This window comes from Mauremys mutica, chromosome 5 (genome assembly GCF_020497125.1).
Source record: "Mauremys mutica isolate MM-2020 ecotype Southern chromosome 5, ASM2049712v1, whole genome shotgun sequence".
NCBI classification, from domain to species: Eukaryota; Metazoa; Chordata; order Testudines; family Geoemydidae; genus Mauremys; species Mauremys mutica.
In genome coordinates this window covers 29,155,748-29,181,871 of record NC_059076.1, presented here as the reverse complement: position 1 = coordinate 29,181,871, position 26,124 = coordinate 29,155,748, and the positions used below count along the sequence as shown (strand labels likewise).

Genomic DNA, 26,124 nt, shown 5'->3' with positions numbered 1-26,124 from the left:
TAAGCGCTGCCGCAGTAGTGCTTTAACAGTGCTGCCCCTTCTCCCTCCCCTCCCCTGTCGGCAGCCCCGATGGTAGGGTCCGTACTGGCAGAGCCGCCAATGGGAGGGAAGGGGGGGAAGAGGCAGGGACATTAGAGCACTGCTACGGCGGTACTTTAAGCTGATTGGGGGGGGGGGCATGCAGCAATGTTAAAGCGCTGCTGCAGCAAAGGACCGTGCAGTGTTTTAATGTCCCTGCCTCTTTTGCACACACTCCCCAGCTGCTGACGGGCGGGGAGGGGCGTGGGCCAAGGGCTGGCTGGGGGATGCTGACCCCTAGCCTCACCCCTTCCGGGGGCCAGAGCCACCCCCCCGTACTGATAAGCGTCCTCAGTTACTTTCACCTCTGCCCACTGAGGATATTTCCAATATGGATTTAAATACTATGCAAGAAAAAGACTCACAACATTGAACCTTTTGTCGATTTTTCACATTTTGTGAATGTTTATTATAAATACCAGCCATTTCTTTCCTAGAGGGGGAAATCAATGTGGAAAGTTTTAAACAAACTAGGAAAGCAAAGAAAATAAATGAAATTATTCACTCCTTCAAGGAAATGGTTTGGCTGAAAATGTGAAAAAAGGACGTTCAAGGAAGACTGTTTTTCACATTAATACTTGTCTTTACATTTTCAAGAGCTATAATCAAATCACTGTATTTTTATTCCTACTCGCCTTTTTGATCTTAAGCTTGTGTTCTACAGATGTTATTCTTGATCCTGCAAAACACTTCCTCCTGCGCAGATAACTTACTACCAGAATTGCCTTCAATAGGACTACTCATAGTAGTAACACACCCTATTTCCCATATTATTTGCTCGTTGAATCCCTGTTTCAAGGGAATGAAGAGATAACGATTCTCATAAAAACCAACACGAAAACCTCTTTAGAATTAGCATTTTGTTGTGCTATCTATACCTACATCTGGGAACTTAGCAAGAATAGCAAATAACTGAAACTATGACAAAGAGCCTATTCCTAATGAAGTCAGTGGCAAAATTCCAACTTACTTCACTGTGGCAAAATCCAGCCCCAGATTCAAAGGTGCTAGTTCGTTGGATAAGCTGATATAAATACATTGTTATGAGAACTAGTTGGAAAGCTTCTGTCAAAGTGAAATGGTTTGTTTTACCAAAAACGTTGGTGGTTTTGTCACTGCTCACCTGTCTCACAATAGGGATCTCCATCTTCCAAATGGAAGACATTATTGCGAATGGGATTATGGCAGGCCACACATACGAAACAGGAAACATGCCAAGTTTGTTTCAAAGCATTGATTACTTCCTGATGGGATAAGAAAAAGAGGTATTAATAAGTGATGTTGATATGATGAGTGAAAAGAGGTGATCATGTTCTGTACTATTGTAAAAAACACTTTGTTTTCATGCTTTCTCTGCAACGTTACTTGAGGATCTTATTAAATAAATTAACATGAGCATCATTTTTTGCTGACATGCATTATAAACTGCTGCATTTTTAATAAATGTGTGTCACTCTCTTCATCTCTGATGAAGAACTGTTTAAATTATCATCTCAATGTGTTATTTCAAGTCCTTGGCAGCGGTAAAAAATTAAAGCAACAAAAAACCCCAAAGCCAAGATCAATTTGGTTACTCCATCGTTTCAGGGATACTCGCAGTACTCTGGAGGACATATGCAGAGCTGAAGTTCAACAAGCTTAACAATACCCTGGCCCCCTGCTAGGGTCCCCAAACAGATTTTGAGACAGATTCGGTCAGCCTTATTCATGCTGAGTAGCTCCTTACTGTGTGAGTAGTCCCACTGATTTCAGATAAATATAAATTAATATTCGTGAAGATAAGGAAAAGTTCATCAGAGGACATCACAAAGGACATGACAATTTTGTTAGGTTTTGAAAGATGATGTAATGCCAAATGTGACTTGAAACTTGACTGCTAAAGCAATGAGATGTATGCTCAGCATTTCCAGCTACACTGGGGAACAGACTCTTATCTTTCTGGATCAAATGGTTGGAATTGAAAACTTTAGGCTGTGAGATGAGCAAGGGCTTTTCTACCTACCATACTAGAGGGAACATTTCAATATTTTATCTTATGCCTAGTGCCAGACAAATAACATGTTCTGTAGTACTCAGCTAGGCATAATCATTTTTACATATTTTACAATTATTTCATTAATTCTGTGAAAAACCACTAATAAAATATCCTTTCACTTAAAACAATTGAAGAACTGCAGCAGTTACTGATGGGCAACTTGGAGAGAGAAGATTAACTCCAAAGAGGCAAAGCCAGAAGAAAGGCCTGGGGTCCAGGTTTCTGGCAAGGAGGAGGCTGCAATGTCTGTCTTCAAACAGTGCTGGAGATAAACTGGTAATGTCCATTATTGGCATGGGACTAGAATATAGAACTGCAGCCTATCTGTATGTGATGACAGCTGTAGTGGTGCTACAGAGTGAATCTTCAGGAGGAGAACTTGGCTACGAAAAGGGGATTTCAGAGTTCTAGAAGGGACATGCGAGATGCCCTGCAAGTTAAAAAAAAGCTCAACAATCTGCAATAAAGTGTTCCCTAACAGCAACTATTCTCATTACAAAAATGAGGAGAAAAGGTTGTGGTTAATATTTACCTTTAAAAAAAGACAACTAATTTAAACCATGCACACACAGTTTGATTAACTTACTCCAAGTATCTTCCTCTGGCATCGAGAACATTCAGGGGCAAAGAACTTCTCATAGCAGATCTCGCAATAGAGAGCGCCCTTCTCTTCCACAAACCCAATGTAGGCCATAGAGGTTCTGCAGTGAGCACAGTTAAACTCCTCTGGATGCCAGGATTTCCCCAAAGCCACCAGGAAAGGTCCCCTGGTTAAAGGAGAAGGGACTAGTTTAGCCAATGCAGTGCAACTGCAGGGGGCAACACTGACAACTGTAAACGCCTATCCAAATTACCCATGTAACGTTAGTACAAACTACAAACCTTTACTGGTTGACATCTCTTAACCACTACAATCGCCAATAAAACGCTGAATAATTCTGTGCCAGTTTCAGTATATTCCAATAATGCCTGGGATGATCTTTGTTCAGAACAAACACTAATGGCTTTAAATTTCACATCTTATTTTGAACTCCATTAGATATAGTGCCATAACACTGAAGTGATTGCTAGAAAAAAGGTTACTATTTTATAAGATCTCATTATGTTCCAAACTATTTCTATCCATAGCAAAACATATTTAATTTAATTTAAAATTAGTATATCAACTTTTTTTCAGTACATATCTGTATCAAGGTTACAAGGTTAAAATGGATTTGACTCCACAAAGAAGTCAAGACCGATACAATCAGTTTCTCAAGAGACAAAAATACAATAAGTTTCCTTATTCTGAGAGTCTGTTGCAGTGATGAACCACTCCAGGTGAGAGATAGCAGTTTTCTCCAGCAGCCAATTATGGCAAGAACATTTTGCATCCAGAAGGGGAAAAGTCAAGCCATTATCATTTGAGAAATGCAAAAGTACTTGTAAAATATTCATTTGGATAAGTCAATTATGCTTTTGGACAAAAGAACCCAGTCTACAAGCAAGTTAATTTTTGCCAGAATATACTTATAAAGCTCTCCCTTACACAGTTACATGAATATACATTTTGAAACATATTTAAAGAGGTTAATTTCTATCATTATTTATTTTGATACTCACACAAATTTGTTTTAGCAAAGATAGGGTTTTGATTTGAAACTAAGTTCAAACCATATGCAAACTTTGAGGAAATCTGGATCTGGAACAAAACTTTGTGGTTTAGGCTCATCTATCTCTCAGCATACCTTTATTTTCTGCAACCCTGAAAGATTGTGTACCTTGCTGCCGCACTTAACCTAGTTCTGACCATGCTCAATATACAGCACTCTGTCCTGCACCAAAACTTAAAACAAACAACCACCCCACACCACAATGTAAATGAGAACCACAATGATTCCCAGTATTAAAAGGCATTAAGGAAGGAATAGAACATTTTTTGTATAAAATGGCAAGATTTTCTTGCCAACGAAGTAATTAGGGAAGGTAGGGAGAACAATGGGGACGAATTCTTCCAACTAGCTTGCTAGGGTAGGGTATCTGCAGGATGGGAAGACAACTGGGCAGTAGAACGTGGGGAAATTCATCGAAAGAAGCTGTGGATAATTCTTTTCATTTGCCTCACTTATTTGTTTTCTTGATGGAACACAAATAGGAGAGGAGAGCAAAGGAAACGTGACTAAAGTATATTTAAAATGGCTCATGGATCATCTTGAAAAAGGAACAATATTTATTTAAATTTACAAAACTATTGCCTGACTATATTTGACCACTGGAGAAATAGGAACAATTTTCCAAACATTGTTTCCATTGAACCTGGAAGACAAAATGAGTGTAGTCATCAAACTCCAGACTCCCTTGTGGATGCCTAAATAGTGCAAACGCTGACCTAACCTAACCTGATACCCTTCAGCCTCTGTACAAGCACCTTTTTACATCAATGGCCTTTCAGTTATGTACAGATCAAACAATACAAGTTCTTGTGTACAACAAAGTGCTCTCTTCTCACAGTGTCAGCACAGGCTAATTTAACGCATTCATTAACACAGGACTGACACTGAAGAGGTTCTTCTAGCTCCAGTAGGATCAAGTTTCTGTTTGTCTGTACTAAAATGATAGGCTTGGATAGTTGCAAAGTGGAAGGAAAGTATTCTAATAAAAGCAGGAGAGGGACCTCAACGTCTGTCATATTTAGCTCTCCACCGTTTTGACATTTTTTAGACTAACCATTCCAGATAGTGTGCTGGAATCCAGGTGGACAGGAAATGGTATAAAATTGTATCTAAGCAGTTTTCCCTCCCAACAGGCCCAAGACAAATATGGTCGCATGCTGCACAGTCTCTCTTAGGATTCAAGTGTTTCCACCACTATGCTTGTACTCGCTATATACGTATGTTCAGAAACATACCTTTTAAAAAAACCCAAAACCATACTTTTCACTGGGTCACTGTTTAAACATGTTAGAAGTTTAATCACACCCAAAACCCTAAAAAGAAAACCCCAAAGGACAGAAAAAATAATAATTGCAAAGTAGACAAAGATGTGATATTCAGAATTTTGGAGGCGTTCCTGATCTTTGCATGGATTAAATTGTTTCATCAAAAACAACTGAGAGCTTGCAGTAATGAAAGGTATTAATTTACCACTGGACCTAAAAGAGAGTTATAACTGCAAGAGGTCTAATTTTGTAGGTCGTATTTATTATAAAACCATCACGCACTCCATCATGAAAATCAAGGGCAATCCCACAAGCCACAGTTTGCTTTGAGTGAGCCCTCCTTATAGGCCATTTTGAGGCGCTAAGGACTTCAGGCCCCATTTTCAAACTTGACTGTGCAGACTAGGTGTAGAAATGTATGCTCAGCTGGAGGTGTAAACCCTGCAGCTGGAGGTAGAAATGTATGCTCAGCCAACTATTTACTCGTTCGGCACCCTGCAAGGATCACTGCATGTGCAAAGTAGGGAGCCACTTTTATATTGCTTATAAATAAGCAGTATAAAAGTATACTATACGTAAGCACTATAAAAAGGAGAAGTAAAGGCTTACCAAAAAATAAGCACTATTTTGACACTATAACTAGATACAACGGTGTCAGTATATTCATGGGGTGCACCAGCTGTATCCATCTAGGTGATCCATGTGCGTTGTACTGCACTATCAAGCCAACAGAGGAATTTAGTGGTGGGGAGATGGAAAGGATTGTCACATCTACTCAGTTGGTCAATCGCTTGATAGTTAACAGACTGGCCATCCAAAAAACATAAGAAACGTTTCTTCTTTTCCAGTCGCTGGCGAACCCCATGATATGTATTTTCTCATATATAAGAAACCAACAAAAATGAATTTTGCCCCTTGCCCCTTCAAAATAATTCAACTCTGAAAATAGATCTTAAAAATAAATCTTTTGTCACACACACCCAAGAATATATTATTAGTGGAGACTCAGGGGATACAAATTTGGATTTCCAGGTGACAGCCAGTTCAGCATCTTGATATTAAGAGACTTGCTGAGTTCCTGAAGTCCTTGGGAGCTATCAATTAAAAGTCTGTTGGAGCCTCATTACAAATATTACATAGGTATTTTAAACAGAAAATATAGCTTGTGTATGGTTTGGATACTTTTATGCAAAGAAAGAAAAGTTTATCTAATGAAACCTTGGAAAATGTTGAAGTCTGTGGAAGATAAACATATCAATAATTAAGAGAATAAATTAAAAAGTTATAAGATGTCTCAATTTTTTTGGCTTGACAAGCCACGGTTACTCTATGCCTTAGTGTAAAGTAACCAACTCTACAGTGCATTTTGGCTGCAAAACAGGTGTACAATGGAATGTCACTTGATCCTGCTCCTACCTTTTCATAGGTAATGCTGCCACTAAGGGCATGAACTGTAATTATGTTAAAACTTGAACTCCAAAAGCTATCACAATCTTCCAAAACCACTGTAGCGTGAGAATGTTGGGTGAACTCAGTATACTGATTACCGTACTGTCAGTTGATCTTGACATGAAATTATCCTTGTTCTTAAGAACTCTGTTGGCATTTGAAGATATGAAAGCTTGGCCTATAAAAAGCACCCGAATAATCTAAATTGACATACAACTGACTGTTGAAAGGCAGATAAATAGTGGTCAAACTGAAATATCGTATGGTACAATTACTCCGTGCTACACCCACGTGCCATGTATGCGTGACTAGCCAGCTTTTCCTCTAATTAAAATAAATCCCAGCAGCAATAAACTTAAAACTGAAAATGGCATGCAAATTGAACTGCAACTGCTATGTTTTTATTCCTGTCCAGAAGGCTGTTTAATCCAGCATCACAGGAACTAATCCTTCCACCAGAATACATGGCATTTATGTAAGAAATATTTAGCAGTAATGAAAGAGGAAGTTAGATTTGCAAGTCCCCTGCATACATGTGGGAAAACAGAATCCATCAGTTTAAGATGCATTATCATTCAATGGCTGCAAAGCACCATTTAAGTGTGGGGGTGGCATAGTTTTGGCACCCCCTCCCCCAACTCCACTTGACCCTTCTCTTCCCCTTCCAGGCACCCCCCTCCACCAGCAACCTGCTCTCCCCAGGCCCATTAGCCCCTACACCCCTCCCCTCCAAATGTGAGGGAGTGATGTTGCGACTGCCACTCAGATTAGGCCTGACAGTCCCTCTGTTATGACAAATTTGAGTGACTGGTGTTGCAACCTGGCGTGCTGGGTCGCAGTACCAATCAATTTATTAAGGCGGTATCTGCCACACAAAATCTACAAAAAGCAACAAAGAGTCCCGTGGCACCTTAAAGACTAACAGATGTATTGGAGCATAAGCTTTTGTGGGTGAATACCCACTTCGTCAGACGTGAATACCCACGAAAGCTTATGCTCCAATACATCTTTTTACAGATCCAGACTAACACGGATACCCCTCTGATAGAAAATCTATAGTAGGTGATGGTGTAAGTACTGTTGATCAGGGCATTTTTTTCTTGTGTGGACTGCATCTTAACAGAGATTGTTTCACAGAGCACACATTCTCCAGTTCAGTTATGTAGCTCACCACCCATTTCATTTGTGATCAATCATCGTCCATATGGTAACTACAGCAACTTGTTACATACAAATTATTATTTGTCTTGCAGTAGTACCTAGGGGTCCTAATCATGCACCAACGCCCCAGTGAGATGCATATTCACGTTACAAGAGACAGTCCTTGCTCCAAGAACATGGCAAGCTACGTAATATTAGGAGAGCATTTAGTGTATGTTTAAATCCATTAAATTAGATTTAGCAGCTGGAAACAAGGTGAAATAGCACCATGTGACCATCTGGTTCTCCCGATTAGAGCACGAGAGCCACTGGTGTAGATAAATCAACAATAATGTCTGCTAAACCAGCAACAATTTAAAGGAAGTTGCAGTTTTTCCAAGTGAGAGATTATAGTGCTACACCTTAAAAACCAAAAGAACTACAGCTGTGCTTGGCTTTCTGCATGTAATTTACTATATACTGATCCATTTGGAAATTTTTATCAGCCAGGTAATGAGATAATTAAATGATACATGGTCTTAGAGGTTAAACTTTTCAATACATCCTTTTAATTGCACCCATCAGACTCGTGAGCACAAACATTTTACGTTTGTATAGTGCAGCATAAAATCTGAATCGGAATGAATGCCTCTCTCTGTTTGAATTAGAACATGGGCACATATTTCATTCACTATTGCTATAAGAAAAGTTACCAGATAAATAATCAAGGCATTAAAAATGAGTAAATAAAAATAGCAAAGAAATCATTTAAAAATAAATCCTTCTAACGTATCTCACCACACTTCAGTTACTACTGATTAGTCTAAAGTTAACCTAATGTTAAATTATCAGATAGGAAACTATCAGAATGGAAAGCTAATGGGTCAAAAAGTGGAATTCAATTCAGTTGTATACATCACATCATATGATTATGGAGCTGTCTCAGTTCTTTTGACTTGGATCCCAAACCATGATATAAAGATGCAGTACAGTCAACAGACTACAATAGAGAAAAGTTGATTTTCTATTATATTTTGAGACTTTTATATATGAAGTAGAGGTAATTATTTAAAATTAGCTTTTCAGAAAAAGTATCCTGTTGGCTCAACCATGCTGAAAATTACAGTGCATTCTCAATTTCATTTACTTCTATAGCTGAAAATATGGTTAATAAATTAATAGGTGAAAATAAGAGGGGGACCTGTAACAGACTCACCATTGGGGTAAATTATTTTCCCCTGGGTTTATGAGCTTGAGCAGCCCAGGTAAGTGACAGCTTTTGTTTATTTTATTTTTTTGCTTTTTTGTGGGGGAGGGTGTTATTTTTAAAAATTTGACCAAGAACACACCACACTACGAATTTTTTTTTTTTTTTAACCCAGGATCATGACCTAGCTCTTAGGAAATGCCCCCTTCTCCCCTCCTTATGGAAGGAATACCAGGAAGGTGCACACATTCACATGAGGTGGTCCTTTTCACATTTACTGTCGTTTTGGAGAGAGAGCCATCAGCTAATTGGCAGAAATCACTGGCTATATATTAAAACCCATCATTACATCACTGAAGTGAATGGAATTTATTTAGCTTAATCTCAGTCAAAAAACGTGTCACGGTGAAATTTCTTTCCATCCATATTATACAACTCAAAGTCACTAGACACTAACAATCAAGTGCATGACGGTTAGCCCTAGATCATGACTGGACAGATTTCAAGATCTGACACTGGAAAAAACACTATTACTGTAGTCCTAGCAATAATTAAAATGTGTGGGAGTATCTTACATTTCCTCCTCTTTCCATTTAATTGTTCTGGCTTACCAAGTATTGTTCAAAACTGGTTATTCCTTATTTGATTTGCGTATCATCCTGTATTTGCCTTTTGACTTGTTAATCTTCTGGGGCTGACTGAATGAATGTTTGATTGTGTCACAACTTGTTTATTTGGTTTAGCTTTTATTTTTGCCACGTCCCAGTCAACATTCCAATTTTCAGTAGAACAGGTTCTAAAAGCGCCCATGGCTATTGAGAGCATATCCTGGCTTCCACATTTGCTTCCTATATCACCAGGTCCAGGCTCTTTTTTTAATTTTAATTTTTTTTTAAAAAACAATGAATCATGTGGATTTCATGCATGAAAATGGTGTATAACACTGAATCTCGTTATACTGAAATGCAGTCCCAAAGCATGAGAGACTAAATAATTAAAACAAAACAAAACAAAACAAAACAAGGTTATGTTGTCAGAAAATTTTTAGGATAAAATGATCATTGAAAGGAGTACAAACCTAATGACCTGGTTACACTGGGCACACATAGGAGTACGCTTTCCTGCTGGAATATGCTCTGCTCTCTGCACCAAAGTGTCTTGCTCTGTGATTTGAGGCTGTGTCACGGACTTATCGCTTGGTGCAGTTGCGCCAGACGGTGTCATATTGTTTGATGTCCATCCACTTGCAGGAGCTATGGAAAATAGAGTAAAAAGTATTTTGAATACTGTCTCTATACTGCGTCAACCTCAATAAACAGGTATACAAGTGAAAAGAGCTCAGTTCAATACCTGAATATGTGTGTAAAATATGCACAGTACATACATGATGGTGAAAAAAATAGCAACAGGATAATGTGATAGATCGAGTTTACTCTTTTCATCCAATCTAGCGGGTGACTAGCCACCAAAAGCACCAAACCAACATTACCATTATCCACCAGGCTAAAATTTCTGGGAAACACAGAATGTTTCTCCAATTGGAAAGGAGTGGACAAAATTGGACATAATGGAGCAATCAGGTTACAGAATGTGAGACATGTTAAGACCTCCTTGTGCTTTGGACAGATCAGGCTGAAGCCAAGGTTACAAATATATGAGCAGTGACAAAACAGCATGACATACATCTTACAACTCAAGAAAGATCTTAGAGTAATTGTGGCCAGTTCTCTGAAAGCGTCCACTCAATGTGCAGCAGCAGTCAAAAAAGCAAAAAAATAATTTTGGGAATCATTAAGAAACAGATAGATAATAAGACTGAAAATATCATATTGCCTCTATATAAATCCCTGGTATGCCCACATTTTGAATACTATGTGCAGATATAGTTGTCTCATTTCAAAAAAGATATTGGAATTGGAAAAGGTTCAGACAAAGACAACAATAACGAATAGGGGTATGGAACAGCTTCTGTATGAGGAAAGATTAAGACTGGGACTTTTCATCTTGGAAAAGAGACGGTGTGTGTGTGTGTGTGTGTGTGTATAAAATCATGACTGGTAGAGAAAGCAAATAAGGAAGTGTTATTTACTCTCTCTCTGATAACACAAGAACTAGGGATCACCAAATGAAATTAATAGGCAGCAGGTTTCTGAACTTTTAGGTGTACTAGGACCAGGTTTTAAGGCATTTCTGAAATCTGAATAGTTTTTAAAAACATGAAAGCTGAGATTCTCACATCATAACTTGCTTCTAGAAGCTGAGCTTGACGAAAAAATGCCAAGCATCACAGAGTCTCATGATAAAATTGTGCGGGTCGGCAATTCTTTCATTGTTCACATTTTTTAACTGATAAAGTAACAAACCAAGAGGAATACCTTTCCTTCATCTAGGTGATACTAAACCTACAGTTGCTGACATTTAAGAACAGCAAGTTCTTTAAAAAAAAAACAACACAAACAAACAGTGATACTCTTACTGTAGGATGGAAAATGGAAAGTACAATAAGATAAGAAAATAAATGGCATTAAGAATAATCTAGAGCCACATTCATCTATCACCCAATAACATTTGCTAACTGCTTTCTGTTGTAAGAAAGCTTTGAGAAAAAGAACCAAAGCAAAAGAGACAGAACTCATAGGAAACATGGGAGAGGTTACACACACAACATAGCATGTCAGCAAAGGAAATACCAACCAGGACCAGAGAATCCATCATATAGTAATGACATCAACTGTAACTGCCTCTAACACTGCTTCACCAGACCCATCAACAGATCTGCCTGTACAGAGCGCTATTGTTTACTTACCTGTCCAACAACTCAAAAATCAACTCCGCTATCATCATCTACTGGGCCAGTTTTCTCTTCCAGGAAGTGCAGATGATTTCCAGATATTTTATCAAAGGAGGCTCGCAGGATCAAGGGTTGGGCTTAGCAATACTGTTTATTTTTTTCAGTCTTATTACTTAATGAGACATACAACACAGACTCCACCCGCACCCACAGTGGTTTCAAAACTGGGGCCTGTGACTGAGCCACAAAAGAATTAATTTCCACTCAAAAAGGAACTCGTTCCTGTAGACGGCGGAGCACACTGGACTGGAGTGCTTGGCCCTTTGCGGGGTCCGGGCCCTGATAAATAACATATTTCTAATAAAATAATTTTATCAAATTTCAGAATTCTAGAGTGACTTTTTGGCACCACTGAAGTCAGTGGCAGAACTACCTATGACTTCACTGGGGCCACTCACCTCCAAATCTACCTTCTCAAGCTATGTGCGTACTTCAAGATGAGGGAGTACTTCCCAGCCAAAGAGCCATACCTATGCCAGCTCTGATTGAGCTGTTGCATTAAAAACCAAAACGTAGCTGCGACGGCACAAATGGCAGGAGGGATTAGCAGGCCCGACTATCTACCTAGCCTGTCAGACAGGATCACATTCAAGGTGTCTAGCCCCTCCTGCTGTCACGGCTCCCCTTTATGTTTAGTATGGGAGCTCGATGAGAGCTAATGTAGCAGCATTTCCTCAAACTGGGAATTATGCCCTGAGCTCGAAGAGCAGACATGTGTGCATTTTAAATATTAATGGAACTCCTATTACTGTTGAAACTTACTACAAGGATGAGACCTCAAAAACTGTTCTTAAACCTACTCTGGGGCAGTTATTTGAGGCCCAGTGCTAGGACTTTATAGTTACAAAAGATAAAAGTAGTAACAGAACATACACATTTTAGATCGGATTTATTTTATTTTCTTCAGTGGCTTATGAATTATAAAATTCGTTATCTGTAGAATGCCATTATGGCCAAGAGAACTGAAAGATGCCAGAAATTTTTAATACCTCCACAATGCAAATAAACTTACTTTCCAAGTTCCTCAACTGATCAGCTTTCCCCCCTCACCAAGTTTCTCAAAGTGAATCCCATAAATTTATTGAGAAATCTCACAAAGTGAAACTGCCACAACATGCCTGAAATTTGACATGGCAGATTCAGATACTGCGTTTCTATTCATTTCAATATTATTAAACATACAGGCTTGTAAAGGCTTTAAAAAAATCACTTTGAGAGCTGCTGTATTAACAAATCATTCAACCACCACAGCAATGAGTCAAGCTCATGAACCAAAATACATTTACAACTGTACTCCTTAAGCAAATACAATGTGAGAGAGCAAGATATCCAAATTTTGAACTTCTTAAAAAAAAGTAGCCAACTATAATAAACATCAGTGCTCTATAAAATAGACAACAGCTCTGCATGAAGTATGCCAAGGAATACAAGGTCAGGAATAAAGACAAAGGATTTCCCCCTTTCTGCCCAACTTTTAATCCTTGACTACAGAGATTACATGGCTGCACCAAAGGAAGTGAGCTCCAGCTTCAAAGCATACTCATTCTCCTTGCTCTGGGAAAGGCTGGAAATCGAATGCTGCAGTGATTTAGAGCAGGGGTCCCCAACCCCCGGTCCGCGGCCCGGTACCGGACCGCGGCCTCTTACAAACCGGGCCGCGAACCGACCCAGTGGACCTCCCGCAGGCGTGCCTGCGGGAGGTCTACCCGAGCCGCGGGACGAGCGCTCCCTCCGCAGTCATGCCTGCGGGAGGTCCGCTGCTCCCGGGGCTCCGGTGGACCTCCCGCAGGCATGACTGCGGACGGTTCGCTGGTCGCGCGGCTCAGCTGGACCGCCCGCAGGCACGCCTGCGGGAGGTCCACCGGCTCTGGTTGAGCTGCCGCAGGCATGCCTGCGGGCGGTCCAGCTGAGCCGCGCGACCAGCGAACTGTCCGCAGTCATGCCTGCGGCAGCTCAACCGGAGCCGGTGGATCTCCCGCAGGCGTGCCTGCGGGAGGTCTACCCGAGCCGCGGGACAAGCGCTCCCTCCGCAGGCATGACCGGTCCCTGGTCCTGAAAAGGTTGGGGACCCCTGATTTAGAGGAAAGACGCGTGTGTGTGTGTGTGGGGGAATTACGTACCATTCACACTCCATTTATATCACATACGTTCTGCTGAATACACAGAAGAATCACCAAAGCAGGAGAGCTACAACAGAATAAAATGGAAAAAATCGCAAAGGGGGAGGAGAGTCGTGTATAAATGAAGTTCCTACTCTTCCTCTTTCAGATCTGCCTAAAACGAACCATGACAAGAAACCTTGTTTACAGCTGGTCAATTATTATTGCAATGAAACATTCCCTGATGATTATGGCCTGGTCTAACACTACACAGGTTGACGTATGGCAGCTTATGGCGACCTAATTATGTCAGTGTACACACTATAGCCTTGCCTGCTGATGTAAGTGCCGTACTATACTGACATAACTGCACCTCCACAAGAGGCGCAACACTTAGGTCAGTGGAGATAGGGTGGCACAGCATCTGTGCACACATTGCATTACTTACATGGGCTGCTGGCTGTCTTGTTAATTTCATGGCTCCATGCAGGAGCCATGAAATTGACCAGAAAGCTGAGCAGCTAGAGCCTGGCTGCCCCCAGCATTCCAATCCCAGCTGGGCGGCTGCCAGGCAGCTTCCTGCTCTGGGATTTGAGAAACCTGGGCAGCTGCCCCTACCTCCTTCCCCCACATGTGAGCTGGGAGCAGGGAGACTAGAGCCTGGGGTTGACTTAGGGATTTAGTATAGATATGCCCTTAGCTAATAGACTAATAAAGACAAATGCAAAGTACTCCACTTAGGAAGCAACAATCAGTTTCACACATACAGAATGGGAAGAGACTGTCTAGGAAGAAGTACGTCAGAAAGAGATCTAGGGGTTATAGTGGACCACAAGCTAAATGAGTCAATAGTGTGATGCTGTTGCAAAAAAAGCAAACATGATTCTGGGATGCATTAACAGGTGTGTTGTGAACAAGACACGAGAAGTCATTCTTCCGCTCTACTCTGTGCTGGTTAGGCCTCAACTGGAGTATTATCTCCAGTTCTGGGCACCGCATTTCAAGAAAGATGTGGAGAAATTGGAGAGGGTCCAGAGAAGAGCAACAAGAATGTTTAAAGGTCTAGAGAACATGACCTATGAAGGAAGGCTGAAAGAACTGGGTTTGTTTAGTTTGGAAAGGAGAAGACTGAGAGGGGACATGATAGCAGTTTTCAGGTATCTAAAAGGGTGTCATAAGGAGAAGAGAGAAAACTTGTTCACCTTAGCCTCTGAGCATAGAACAAGAAGCAATGGACTTAAACTGCAGCAAGGGAGGTTTAGGTTGGACATTAGGAAAAAGTTCTTAACTGTCAGGGTGGTTAAACACTGGAATAAATTGCCTAGGGAGGTTGTGGAATCTCCATCTCTGGAGATTTTAAGAGTAGGTTAGATAAATGTCTATCCGGGATGGTCTAGACAGTATTTGGTCCTGCCATGAGGGCAGGGGACTGGACTCAATGACCTCTCGAGGGCCCTTCCAGTCCTAGAGTCTATGAATAGGTTTTCCAAGTGACAAAGATGGTATTTCCCTTTCGGGATGGGCTTGCGAACCAAGGTGTCAGATACACTGTTTTCTCCCTTTTTGTTTTTCTAATATTGATAAGATAATCATCACAAACTAGCATCCTACGTGAACTGTAGTGTGTATCTTCACTACTTCTTGAAAGCAAGGGAGACTTAAGAGCTGAGTTAAAAACAATTTTCTTCAAGAAAAAAAAAGTAGAGAAAGGAGGATATGAAAGGCACAGAAGATAGTCTTCCGTTAATGAATAAGCAGTCCTCCACTTCTCTCTCCATTGCTGCAGCAAGCTAAGCATATTAAGGGGATTATTCCTTTTTGGTTTAGAAGTCTGGTTGTTTGTTAGTTCTTAAGCACACTGACAAAAAGTAGTACAGCAGCCTTTTATTTTTGATCACAGGGAAGAGAAGAGCTAACAACTAGTTGCTTTGTGTTGTAGCTTTAGTGTAGCAATCCAGAGGCTTGTATGCTGGAAAGCCACTCAATACTGAATTGAGTTGAAAAGAGGAAAAAAAACCCATTATTACAGAGTGAAATCTTGACATTTTATTGTGATGTGTGGGTTGTGACAATAACATGCCTGACGTATGGTCATCATATATGGATGTAATTCTCAAGACATTTTAACATGATTAGTTTGTGCAATCTTGACTCCTTTTGATAATCTTGAAGAAAAATAATGGGAGTCTCTCTCCTGCCTCCTAGAGAGGAGTGCAGATCTACCCTGTGGACTAGCAGCATGGATCTTTAGCACTCTAGAGCATGTAAGTGGTATAATGGCTCAGAGTTATGATGAACCCTATAATATGCTAATATAGTCACTCATCGTGGCAGCAGTGATACTATAGAAAATTAAATAACGAGTCATTTCTAATGGTAAAAGGGAAGTAACACAATACACTCTTTCTTGGAACTAAAAAGGGACTTATTCACACATATCTAGGGCCAAAAAGTACACCTGAAAGAAAAATTCTTTTTGGCACCAAGGCTTTTGCTGGTTATTAATCCAATAGAGTGGCCTCATTACCCACTTTCCTTACTCCTTCCCCATTGGAAGACCAATACACCACACACATTTTCTGTCTAATTAACTCTAAGGTTTGATAAACTGACATGAGCCAGGTTATTTGGAGATAAGGCTGACACTCTTTTGGATCCTTTCCAAGCTCTGAGGTAGTATAAAGTATACAAGTTACTCTTTTTTTTCATACAAATATGTTACTGTTAATCTTGATGTATAACACCTATTAGAACAAGATCAGAATGGATGACAGTCAATAATTGTTAAAAAATTAGATCTTTAAAAAAAAGATCACACTTCTTAATCCATCATCTGAACATTAAGTGTTCCTTGAAAGTGGCTACCTCTGAAAACTGTATCTCCAAAACACTTTATCATGAGCAAGTCACTGCTCTATTGTAGTTTATCTCAGATTATTAATGCCTGCTGAGCCTACAAATAAGTGCAGATAACAAAGTGGAAAAAAGCTTTTGAGAAACATGAAAGAAAAATATTTTGATTAATGATGCTTTCCATCCCTCTCCTCGTACTTTACCTTCTAACTTGCAGGTACCAGCTAGTAAGAAGACAAAGACACATACTAAAAACTAATCTCTTTGAAGATTGTTTTCTTCACAAATCAAATTCCAGCACAGCTTCTCGTATACTGCTAATGTGTATTTGAGATGCCTGTTAAATACCAACGCCAATTCAAACACATTTGCTAACTTTGTTTTCATTGTTTATTTAAGAAAAACCTTTTGCTTTTTAATTTTTTTTTCATAACTTCATGAACCAACAGTGTTCCCTTTTCTTTAGTTTCAATGCACAGTAATTATAAAGCCCACTTGTGTGGGGACTGAACTAAACTAAGTTATTTCTGGTCAAAAACAAGATCTCTGCATGTGAAAAATCTCTCAACATTGTTGGGAAAATCTATTTCAAATAAGAAAGAAGGAAAGGAGTGTTATCAGTTCTGGTAACAGCTCCTGTCTGATACTGAGCCTATGTAACAGAGCATCTTTCATATACAGACATAAGAATTAATTTGAATGGAAGTTTAATACCAAAAAACACAACAGTGAATAGTTTTAAAGAGAGCTTGGAATTCAAAGTTCAGCCTGGTGCTCTGTTCTTCAATTTATGACCGTATGAGGGGACAGGAAAAGATAACCTAACATCAGTGTGAATTAGAAGGCCCAATTCTGCTTCAATTGAAATTAATGGCAAAACGCCTTTTCAACTTCAACAGGAGCGGATCAGGCCCTAAATGAGATTGTGGTCATGATACAAATTGAAAAATTTAAATTTAATCCCTCAGAGAATGGTGTTTACATAAACGAGTCTTGGATGCAGTAATACAAACTGCCAACATTCTCCCCAGCGAGACTCTACGTGGATGCGGGGGTTCACTTCAGTAGATCTGATTGCAGGATAAGGCCTAAGAATATTTTTACAAAGAATTCCAAAGTAGTGTTTAGAAATTCCTGTCACTGTTTCAACACCTACTCTCTCTCTCTCTCTCTGTGAGGTTAATATTTTTATGTTATGTGCCAGCAGCAGTCCTATTTGATGATGTAAACTAGAACAGAATGAACTGCTTTCCTCATTAGAAATCATGGCAAAGCAGAAGTTTAAAGCTGTTGGTAGGTAGATTCTATATTTAAAACAATAGACAAAATACCTTTGGTTAATTTGACACTCTAATCTCAAAGGATAACCAAAAATCCATTAAATCTACAGTTTACTTCAGAATTTTGAAACTAACTTCCAATGCTTTGAACAAGAAGTGTAACCCACTGGTGAGTGTTTGTGTTACAAATAAAAATTGTTACATCTTCCCACCTACAAAGCTGTGGCACTTAAAACTCAAGATGTGCATCTCACACTTTTAACCCAGGAAGGCCCTGGTTCAATCGAGCAAAAGGGGAGCAATCACAAAAGCAACACCTTCCACTTTGCCTTCTGTTTTAAAGTCTAACATTGTTTTGTGAAGTTTTTTTTTAAATAACTAGATAGCTTTTAGAGTAGCTATTTTTTCGTCTTCTTAAATTACACTCAAGTACTACTAGAACTAGGCCGAAGCTAGCACATTCAATACAAGCACATCCTGCAACATGATCTGGAACTGATCATCAATTTGAGCCCTATCTGTAGTTTACACAATGTATTTTATGATTTTTGTTCTGTTCACCTGCTGTCAGACATATATATCTGTCACCGTTCATACCCTCATTTCCCCCATTGAAGCAAATCATACTGCAATGCTTTAAAGAGGAAAAAAAGAAAGCAATTGAACTGTTAGACTAGCAAAAATATGTAAGGAAAAAAAGAAAGTTTCAACAAACAAAACAGAAAACAGACCCTAACAGTGTCGGTTAAAGGAGAAATGCACAAGTTCAACCCAATCAAAAGATTACTGAAATTTGACAGAGAGCATGACAGGGCATTCAAGTATCTTGGGAGGTTGCTGATGTTTTGGAGGTGCACATCTTTGCTCCCAAACCTGTCAAATGAACTCTGAGTGTAGAGGGGAAACGAAACCACCCAGCTAAACTCTGGAAGCCTCTTAAGGTACTTAACTGCCCTTTCACAGGGAGTCTTAATGGCGCCCCTTAATTTTCATAAAATGGAGCAGACGGCAGCCACTCTAATATGGAGGGATAAGCCATCGTGATCAGAGTAGCTTGGAAGTGCTGCAAGCAAGGATCTAGGGTCTCTGAAGGCTACAAGGGAACCCGTGAGCCACATTTCAGATTTCTAAAGGCTTCACTTTGCCCTCATTGCCATTAATTAATGATACTCCTTCTAAACTATTACCGAGGGGCCGTTTTTCATTGTTGTAGCTAGCTTTTCTAAAATGAAAAACACTGTGCACTATATTATTAAGTTTGGCCTTAAGTATTTACTTTCACAAAACTCTTTGGTATGGTTGGTTTAATATTTAACTAGGTTTGAAGCAAGGTAAAGAACTGCCTTTTTCTTTCTGAAAATCCCAGTGTGACTTTGCCCTGGTTATATTAACAATAGCATGTTCCAATGCTGAACACATGGATGAATACAAACACTAGTGAAAGATTTCTAAGACAAAGGGGAAAAGGCGGATATGTAGCAGTGCCAAAGTCACTTTGACAGAGGTTCTCTGGTGCATAGCAACAATACAACTGTCTGAACTGTTTAACGCTCACTTAAACATAACATCAGACTTCATGTAATAGCTATAAATAACAGTGCAGCTTTAATTGGTGGGAGCGCCAGAACTTCATTTGAAAGAGCTGTAATCCAATGATTTACATAATGCTATCAGACTACTGTATGATGAATGGAAAATATAAAGGTTCATATGCGCACTTATCTGACTCCTGTTAATATACGGTGCAGTACAAACTCTTCCAGTTCCATTCCCTCCAAATTAAACAGATGGCCGGATGAAACAAAGGGTCTGAAAAAATCTGCTGTCAACTAGTTATGTTAAACTTATGCAATACCCTACCCTGTATGAGCCCTGCGTGAAATTGCACAGGCTAAATGGACACAACTTCAAGATAAGCAGTAGAGAAAAAAGCATTCAATAGTCCCTCTTTGGTTCATACGGAATTTGTGGACTATAATCAAAGCTAAAAAAAACCCTACTGATGAAAGGCAGAACAGGAAGGATTAAACCATTATCATTTCTTTAAATGACTGAGTATGCTGGTATGTGCACCATGAAAAATCAGAACAGGTGCAACCAAGACCTAATTTCAGGAACCTCTGCAACTTCGGGGGGTTAGTTTCCTGTGTTAGCAACTAGCCCTTCAGCTAGAAGAACTCAGATTAAATTGGCTGTAAAGTATCTTAATTAAAATGAGTATGGTGGTTTTGGCTTGGTTCAGCTTGTCTCCTTGTGATTTGTTACATCTTATACCATCACAAATTGGCACAACTGGCGTCGTTTACTGAAAAGGGTCCTGGAACGCAAGAGAGCCTGGAGAGTGACATACACTCCTGCACAACAGAGTGCAGTCCTGCTTGGCTGGAGTTCCACATATTGAAACCCACAACACACTTTTCTGCAGAGGGTATTTTTTGTTCTTGTCTTCACTGCTTTCAGTTCAGATAATTTTTACCTTAAGAATTAAGTAAGGAGAGTGAATATAACCTTGTGAAAAATTAACATCCTATACTTAAGCAACTGAAATACACCCTGTAACTCCTTTACATTACACTGATGTTTAAAACTGAGCAATTATAAGGCTAATATTGAGTAAATGGATCATGCTTTACATTTTCAAAGCATTTTGTACAAACACTGAGCCTGATTCTCCATTGTTCTGTACCTTGTACAGTCATTTGCATTTACATCATTACAACATGCGAGTCCTACATGTTACTGTTTTGATTTAATGTAAACAACTACTCAGGGTGCCAGACAAAGCAGAATTGGGCCCATTAACTAATTAATCCTTAGCATCTCTGTGATATTATTCAAGTTTTATAAAAGCAGAGGAATGCAGAGTCTTCATCTTCAAAACTCACACATGGAAAAATGATGTTCCCAACTTGTGTGTGCAATTACAACACTGCAAGAGCAAACAATGTATTTGTCTGTTCAAATAGTCCGATAGATGCATCACTGTAACTGCAGGAAAGTTAAATGAAATGGTGTGCAGGTTTTGCAATACCAAGTCATCATTACTTTGCTGCTGATCTTGTATGACTTATGACAGAGATGGGCTTCAGTTCAGGAGGTTCTATAGTAAAGTCCATTATACCATGCATCTCCAACAAGTTTTGGGCATAACCACAAATATTTTAACCACAAATATTCAGATTTCTAAATACAGTCTGCTTCTTACAATGTTCTCAAGAGTTACAATTTCACACTGCAAGTAAACAGTTTAATTTGAATGGCTGACATTTACAAATTACTTTACTGTGGTTTCACAATGGGTTTTGCTTGGCTAAGTCTGAGTTCACATGAGTTAACTTTTAAAAGAATAAAATTCTTGTGGCTTGCTGTCATATGACAGCATAATAATTTAGATTAACTGAAAAATTACTAAAACACAAATCTATAAACCACATTGGAAGTTCTGGTGTTTTCATTCATCAATCATATTACTCTTTATAGATAACTGGTGAGACAAGGGTTTTATGGTTTTCACTAAAAACGGCGTGCATTATGCAATGGCTAACTTTGATTAACTTTCATTTCAGTGAGAAGGACAGGACCTTATTGGATTCAAAGTCTCATTTTTACCAGATGTCAGCGTACCAACATACAAGGTTCTTCTTCACCAATTTGTCAAGTTACACCAGTTCCCCTCCCCCCCAATTCAGACCACAGTTCTCACTGCACACAGACAGTCGCTCCCTTTTAATTAACACTGCCTTTAACCATTCTATAAAGGAAGTGAATAGAGATGAGCTGAACTGATTTCTCACTCTCAGGGGTACAGAGCCTTGAAAACAAAGGTGATGTTAATAGTGAGGCTAGGCTGAGTCTCCCAGCTTAAAGCATTTCTAAGAACTATGGGCCATCCAGTTCCCTATCAAGTCTGACAGGGGGGAAAAAAGCAAAATAAGAAAAGAATAAAAAACAGAAAAGAAGGAGAGAGAGGGAATATGTCATAGTCACTCTCTGTATTGACCTCTAGAGAAAAACCTTTCTGAAAGGATAAGCATTTTGTTGTAATGTAATAGCTCTTGATGGGCTGTTTGTAGCAGTAATTAAACTCAGGATCTCTGAACCCAACCCTGTGCCGTCTGAGCTAATGGCAAAACTCGCACTGACTTCAATATAGTCAGAATTTCAACCAGGTTCCTCAGTAAGAAGGCTGTAGTAGACTCAAACCTCTCCCCATGATATAACTGCCACCAGGTGGGCACAGTCAGCTTTTGTCTTGGTTATGTTGTCATATGTAGGATAGGCTGTCACGTCATGGCTAGTGCCAGGTTTAAATTTTCTCACACATTGGAGGTTCTGCCTAAGGGTGCCATGGGAACAAGCAAGAAGAAAGAACAGCTATCAGTTTGGAGAATTACAGAAAGATGGTGCTTCAGAGAATAAATGGTAAATTTATGCCTAGCAAACGTATGAGGACAACTGCAGGCAAATAACAGAATTTTTCAGACAAAGACCTCTGGGGAACAATTTGTCTATGTTTAAAGCAAGCTTCCAAAATGCTCTCTCCATCAAACAGAGCATGTGCTTAACACATGTTGCTGGCTCAGGATTAGGCAACTGACAGTTGTAGCTATTGAAGAATATGCTGACATTCCACTCTTGCTTCTGCTGGAAAGAGATTGTGTATCTTAGTGGGATCAGGCGGAGAAATAAGATGAGAAGAAGATATAGTACAAATGGGAAAAATGAAGTTAATATACTCTGGTGGCAGTTCACTTAGTATTACTCATTTAGAAATTAGTTTGTCTTCTGAACCTTACATCACAAACCCTCCATATCTGATCCTATTACTCAGCTACAAGGTCTAGAAGACAAGAGAGCTGCTGACTAAAATGCAATACCCTTTCCCAGATGGAAAATTGATTTTCAGGAGCTGAACCAGTACCACTTCACTTCAGACCCCCAAAACTAAGCAGGAACCTCAAGAAATGGTACTGGAAATCCTCTTGATGGCACTTTTCCTCCTAAGTCAGCACTGCGTGATGCCTCCACTCCCCAACTTCAGTGCAGGTAGCAGGGTGATCTTTCATTTTAAAAGAAGTATATAAAACTAAAGTCCTAGCCATTTCTGACTATGAAAGATCCCACTAGATGGTCTACAAAATGGGTTTGTGCCCTGGCCAAATTCCAATTTGGGTAATTGAGGTTACTGAATAATTCTATCTTAAAATGCCCCAGCAATGTCAATTCGATACAGTATTATTCTTCACTTCCTCTCAAGATGCTGAGGACCGTTACTGTGTGCTGTCCAACAGCTGCTACATTTCATGTAAGAAGAGACTGCATGTCAGCGGTGAACAAAAGCAATTCCTGTATATGTGCTGAGTGCATAAAGTGGTGGTGTGGTGAAGTGCTTTGGGGCTCTTTGGGAATGAATGGTGCTACATAATATTTAGCTACTGAATAGTAAAATGACACTGGAATGTAGTCATAATTCTGTCAAGAGTAATTTGTTTGCAAGAAGATTCAAATCTTGGCAAGAATTTCTTTTCTTGGCCATTGAGGAGAAAATGACAAGTTCATCAGCTAGACTTGATATCAAACCATGTTTAACAACATAGTAGTAGTCACATTTTCCACTCCCAGTGTGCATGTACCCCATACACATGAAACATGGAGGTTACTTACTGTAACTGGAAGTTCAAAGTGTTTGGTTCCTATCTATATTCTACATGCGGGTATGCATGAGCACCATGCACCTCAATCCAGAGATTTTAACAAGCAGTGTCCATTGGCCCACAAATGCACAGTTGATCTTGCCTGCCGAGTGAGGATATAAGAGGCAGCATGGGTTGATGCCCCCTCAGTTCCTCTTCTTCCTGAGAATCCAACCAGATCTGAAGCAGAAGGGATGGAGGGCAAGTAGTGGAAAACAGAACGGGATCGCACATCTCAAAGAACTTCTAGTTCCAATAAGTAACCTCTGCTTCTTTAGTGCTGTTCCCTATCTGTATTTCACATATGGGTGATTGGCAAGCAGGGCTCAGACTTGAGGTGGATGCAAGGAAGCTGACAGCAAAGATGCATGCAGTATTGCAGATCCCACCGCTACATCTGCAGCAAAGGCCTGGATTAGTGCATATCGTGTAGCAAACATGCCTGTGGAGCTTAGGTGGCTGCTTTGCGTATGTGCTGCATAGGGACCTCCTGCCGGGATGCTACCATGGTAGCCCGCGCTCTTGTGGAGTGGGCCGTTATATCGTTGGGAGGCACGTCAGCTAGCCTGTAGCACTAGATAATATACACCTCTACCCTGTTATAACGCCACCCGTTATAACACGAATTTGGATATAATGCAGTAAAGCAGCGCTCTGGGGGAGTGGGGCTGTGCACTCTGGCAGATCAAATCAAGTTCGATATAACGCAGTTTCACCTATAACGCGCTAAGATTTTTTGGCTTCCGAGGACAGCATTATATCGGGGTAGAGGTGTAGCTAGAAAACCACTCAGAAATCTTTTAAGAGATTATAGCTTGACCATGGGATCTCTCTGCTATTGCGATGAAGATTCTTGGAGACTGATGGGTTTGGGACTTTGCAAGAAAAAAGCAAGTGCACGCCAGAAACTGAGGGAGTGAAGTCTCTTCTCTTCAGAAGTAGTGTGTGGTTTTGGAAAAGTGACAGATAAGTGAATGCACAGGGTAAGGTGAAATTTGGAGATGACCCTGTAGAGAAGTTTAGGGTGAAGGCGAAGGCTACCTTGTCCTTCTGACATACCATAAAGGGACGGTCTGCCATGAGGGCTCCCACTTTGCTGAACCTCCTGGCTAAAGTGATGGCCACTAGAAATACCACCTTCATGGATAGGTGGGACATAGAACATGTTGCTAAGGGTTCAAATGGAGGTCTAATAAGTTTTGACGGCATGAGTTTAAAATCCCCAGTGGTGCTGGTTTAATAACTTGCAGAAAGACCTCGATGGGGCGCTTCATGATTTGTATCATAGATGGGTTGTAAAGACAAAGCACCTGTCTACTGGAGGGAGAAAGGCACTAATGGCTGTCTGCGAGGTTCACTTGTAATGAGCTGATCAAGAGACCAGATTTCCTTGGAGACAAGAGGTAAACTAAAACAATCTAGATGCTTGAAGTGACTGGGTAAGAATGACTGTGCTGTATCCAGGCAAAGAAATGCCTCTATTTAGCTACATAGCATGTCCTAGTCAAATCTTTTCTATTCTGGATAAGCGTAGCCTGAATGGGAGTCAAACAAGAGTGCTCTGCTTCCGACACCCATCCAAACACCAGGCCGTAAAGGCGAAGCGAGCCCAGGCTGGGGTGTTTGACTCTGCCCCTGTCCTACATCAGGAGTTCTGAAGGGATGGAGCTTGATTTGGAGGGTGGGCTGCTATTGACAGAAGCTTTGGAACCAAAACCGTAGCGCCATACTGCCTCAGACAAGAGGGACTCTGGCCTTGTCATGACTATTCTTTCTCAGGACCTGTGGAAGCAGGGGATGGGAGGAAAGACATATCGGAAACCGTTTGTCTATGATAATAGAGTGCTGCCTTGGGAGTTGCAGCCTGTGGCTTCCCACTAGACGGTCTACAAAATGGATTTGTGCCCTGGCTAAATTCCAATTTGGGTAATTGAGGTTACTGAATAATTCTATCTTAAAATGCCCCAGCAATGTCAATTCGATATAGTAGTATTCTTCACTTCCTCTCAAGATGCTGAGGAACAAAGACCAATACCCATGGGCAGAATACCTATAGAGACCAGCAATCGAAGAAGATTCTCACCCTGCATGTCCATGTGCCCCTGAGGACATAAAGGACAGAGCAGGTCCAACTGTCCCTCACTTCCTTTGCCAATACAGAATCCTAGATGAACAAGACTCCATAGAAGAGGTGTAGGGAGTTCCAGTGTGGAAAAACTACAGTTCCTGTAGGGTAAATAACTGTTCTTTCTTCAAGTGATTGTTTACACAGCTTCCATTTTTGGTGATGAACAAACAGTTGTCCATTTGTGTGGAGGTGAGCACAAGGACAGAAACCGCAGTACAGCCCTACCAAACAATCATCTGATTTGGAATCTTTCACCAATGAGTAGACACTTGTATATGTCTGGACCAAGTTCCATGTAGCTGCCCCATAGATTTCAGAAATTGGGATATTCTTCCAACAGGACGGAGAGACTGCCTGAGCTCCAGAGGTGGCTAGGTGGTTCTAACCTGGCTAA

At 40.2% G+C, this 26,124-nt stretch overlaps 1 protein-coding gene across 4 annotated transcripts in view; it reads right to left on the bottom strand.

The window, feature by feature from the left end:
* Nucleotides 1-26,124, bottom strand: part of PDLIM5 (PDZ and LIM domain 5) — a 214,829-nt gene that overhangs the window by 3,139 nt on the left and 185,566 nt on the right. For all 4 annotated transcript variants that reach the window (XM_045019724.1, XM_045019725.1, XM_045019723.1 and 1 more), the window contains 3 exons: nt 9,905-10,079; nt 2,700-2,880; nt 1,202-1,322 (listed from right to left, as the gene is read on the bottom strand). In XM_045019724.1, coding sequence (XP_044875659.1) covers nt 1,202-1,322; nt 2,700-2,880; nt 9,905-10,079 — 477 coding nt within the window. The remainder of the gene's footprint in view (nt 1-1,201; nt 1,323-2,699; nt 2,881-9,904; nt 10,080-26,124) is intronic.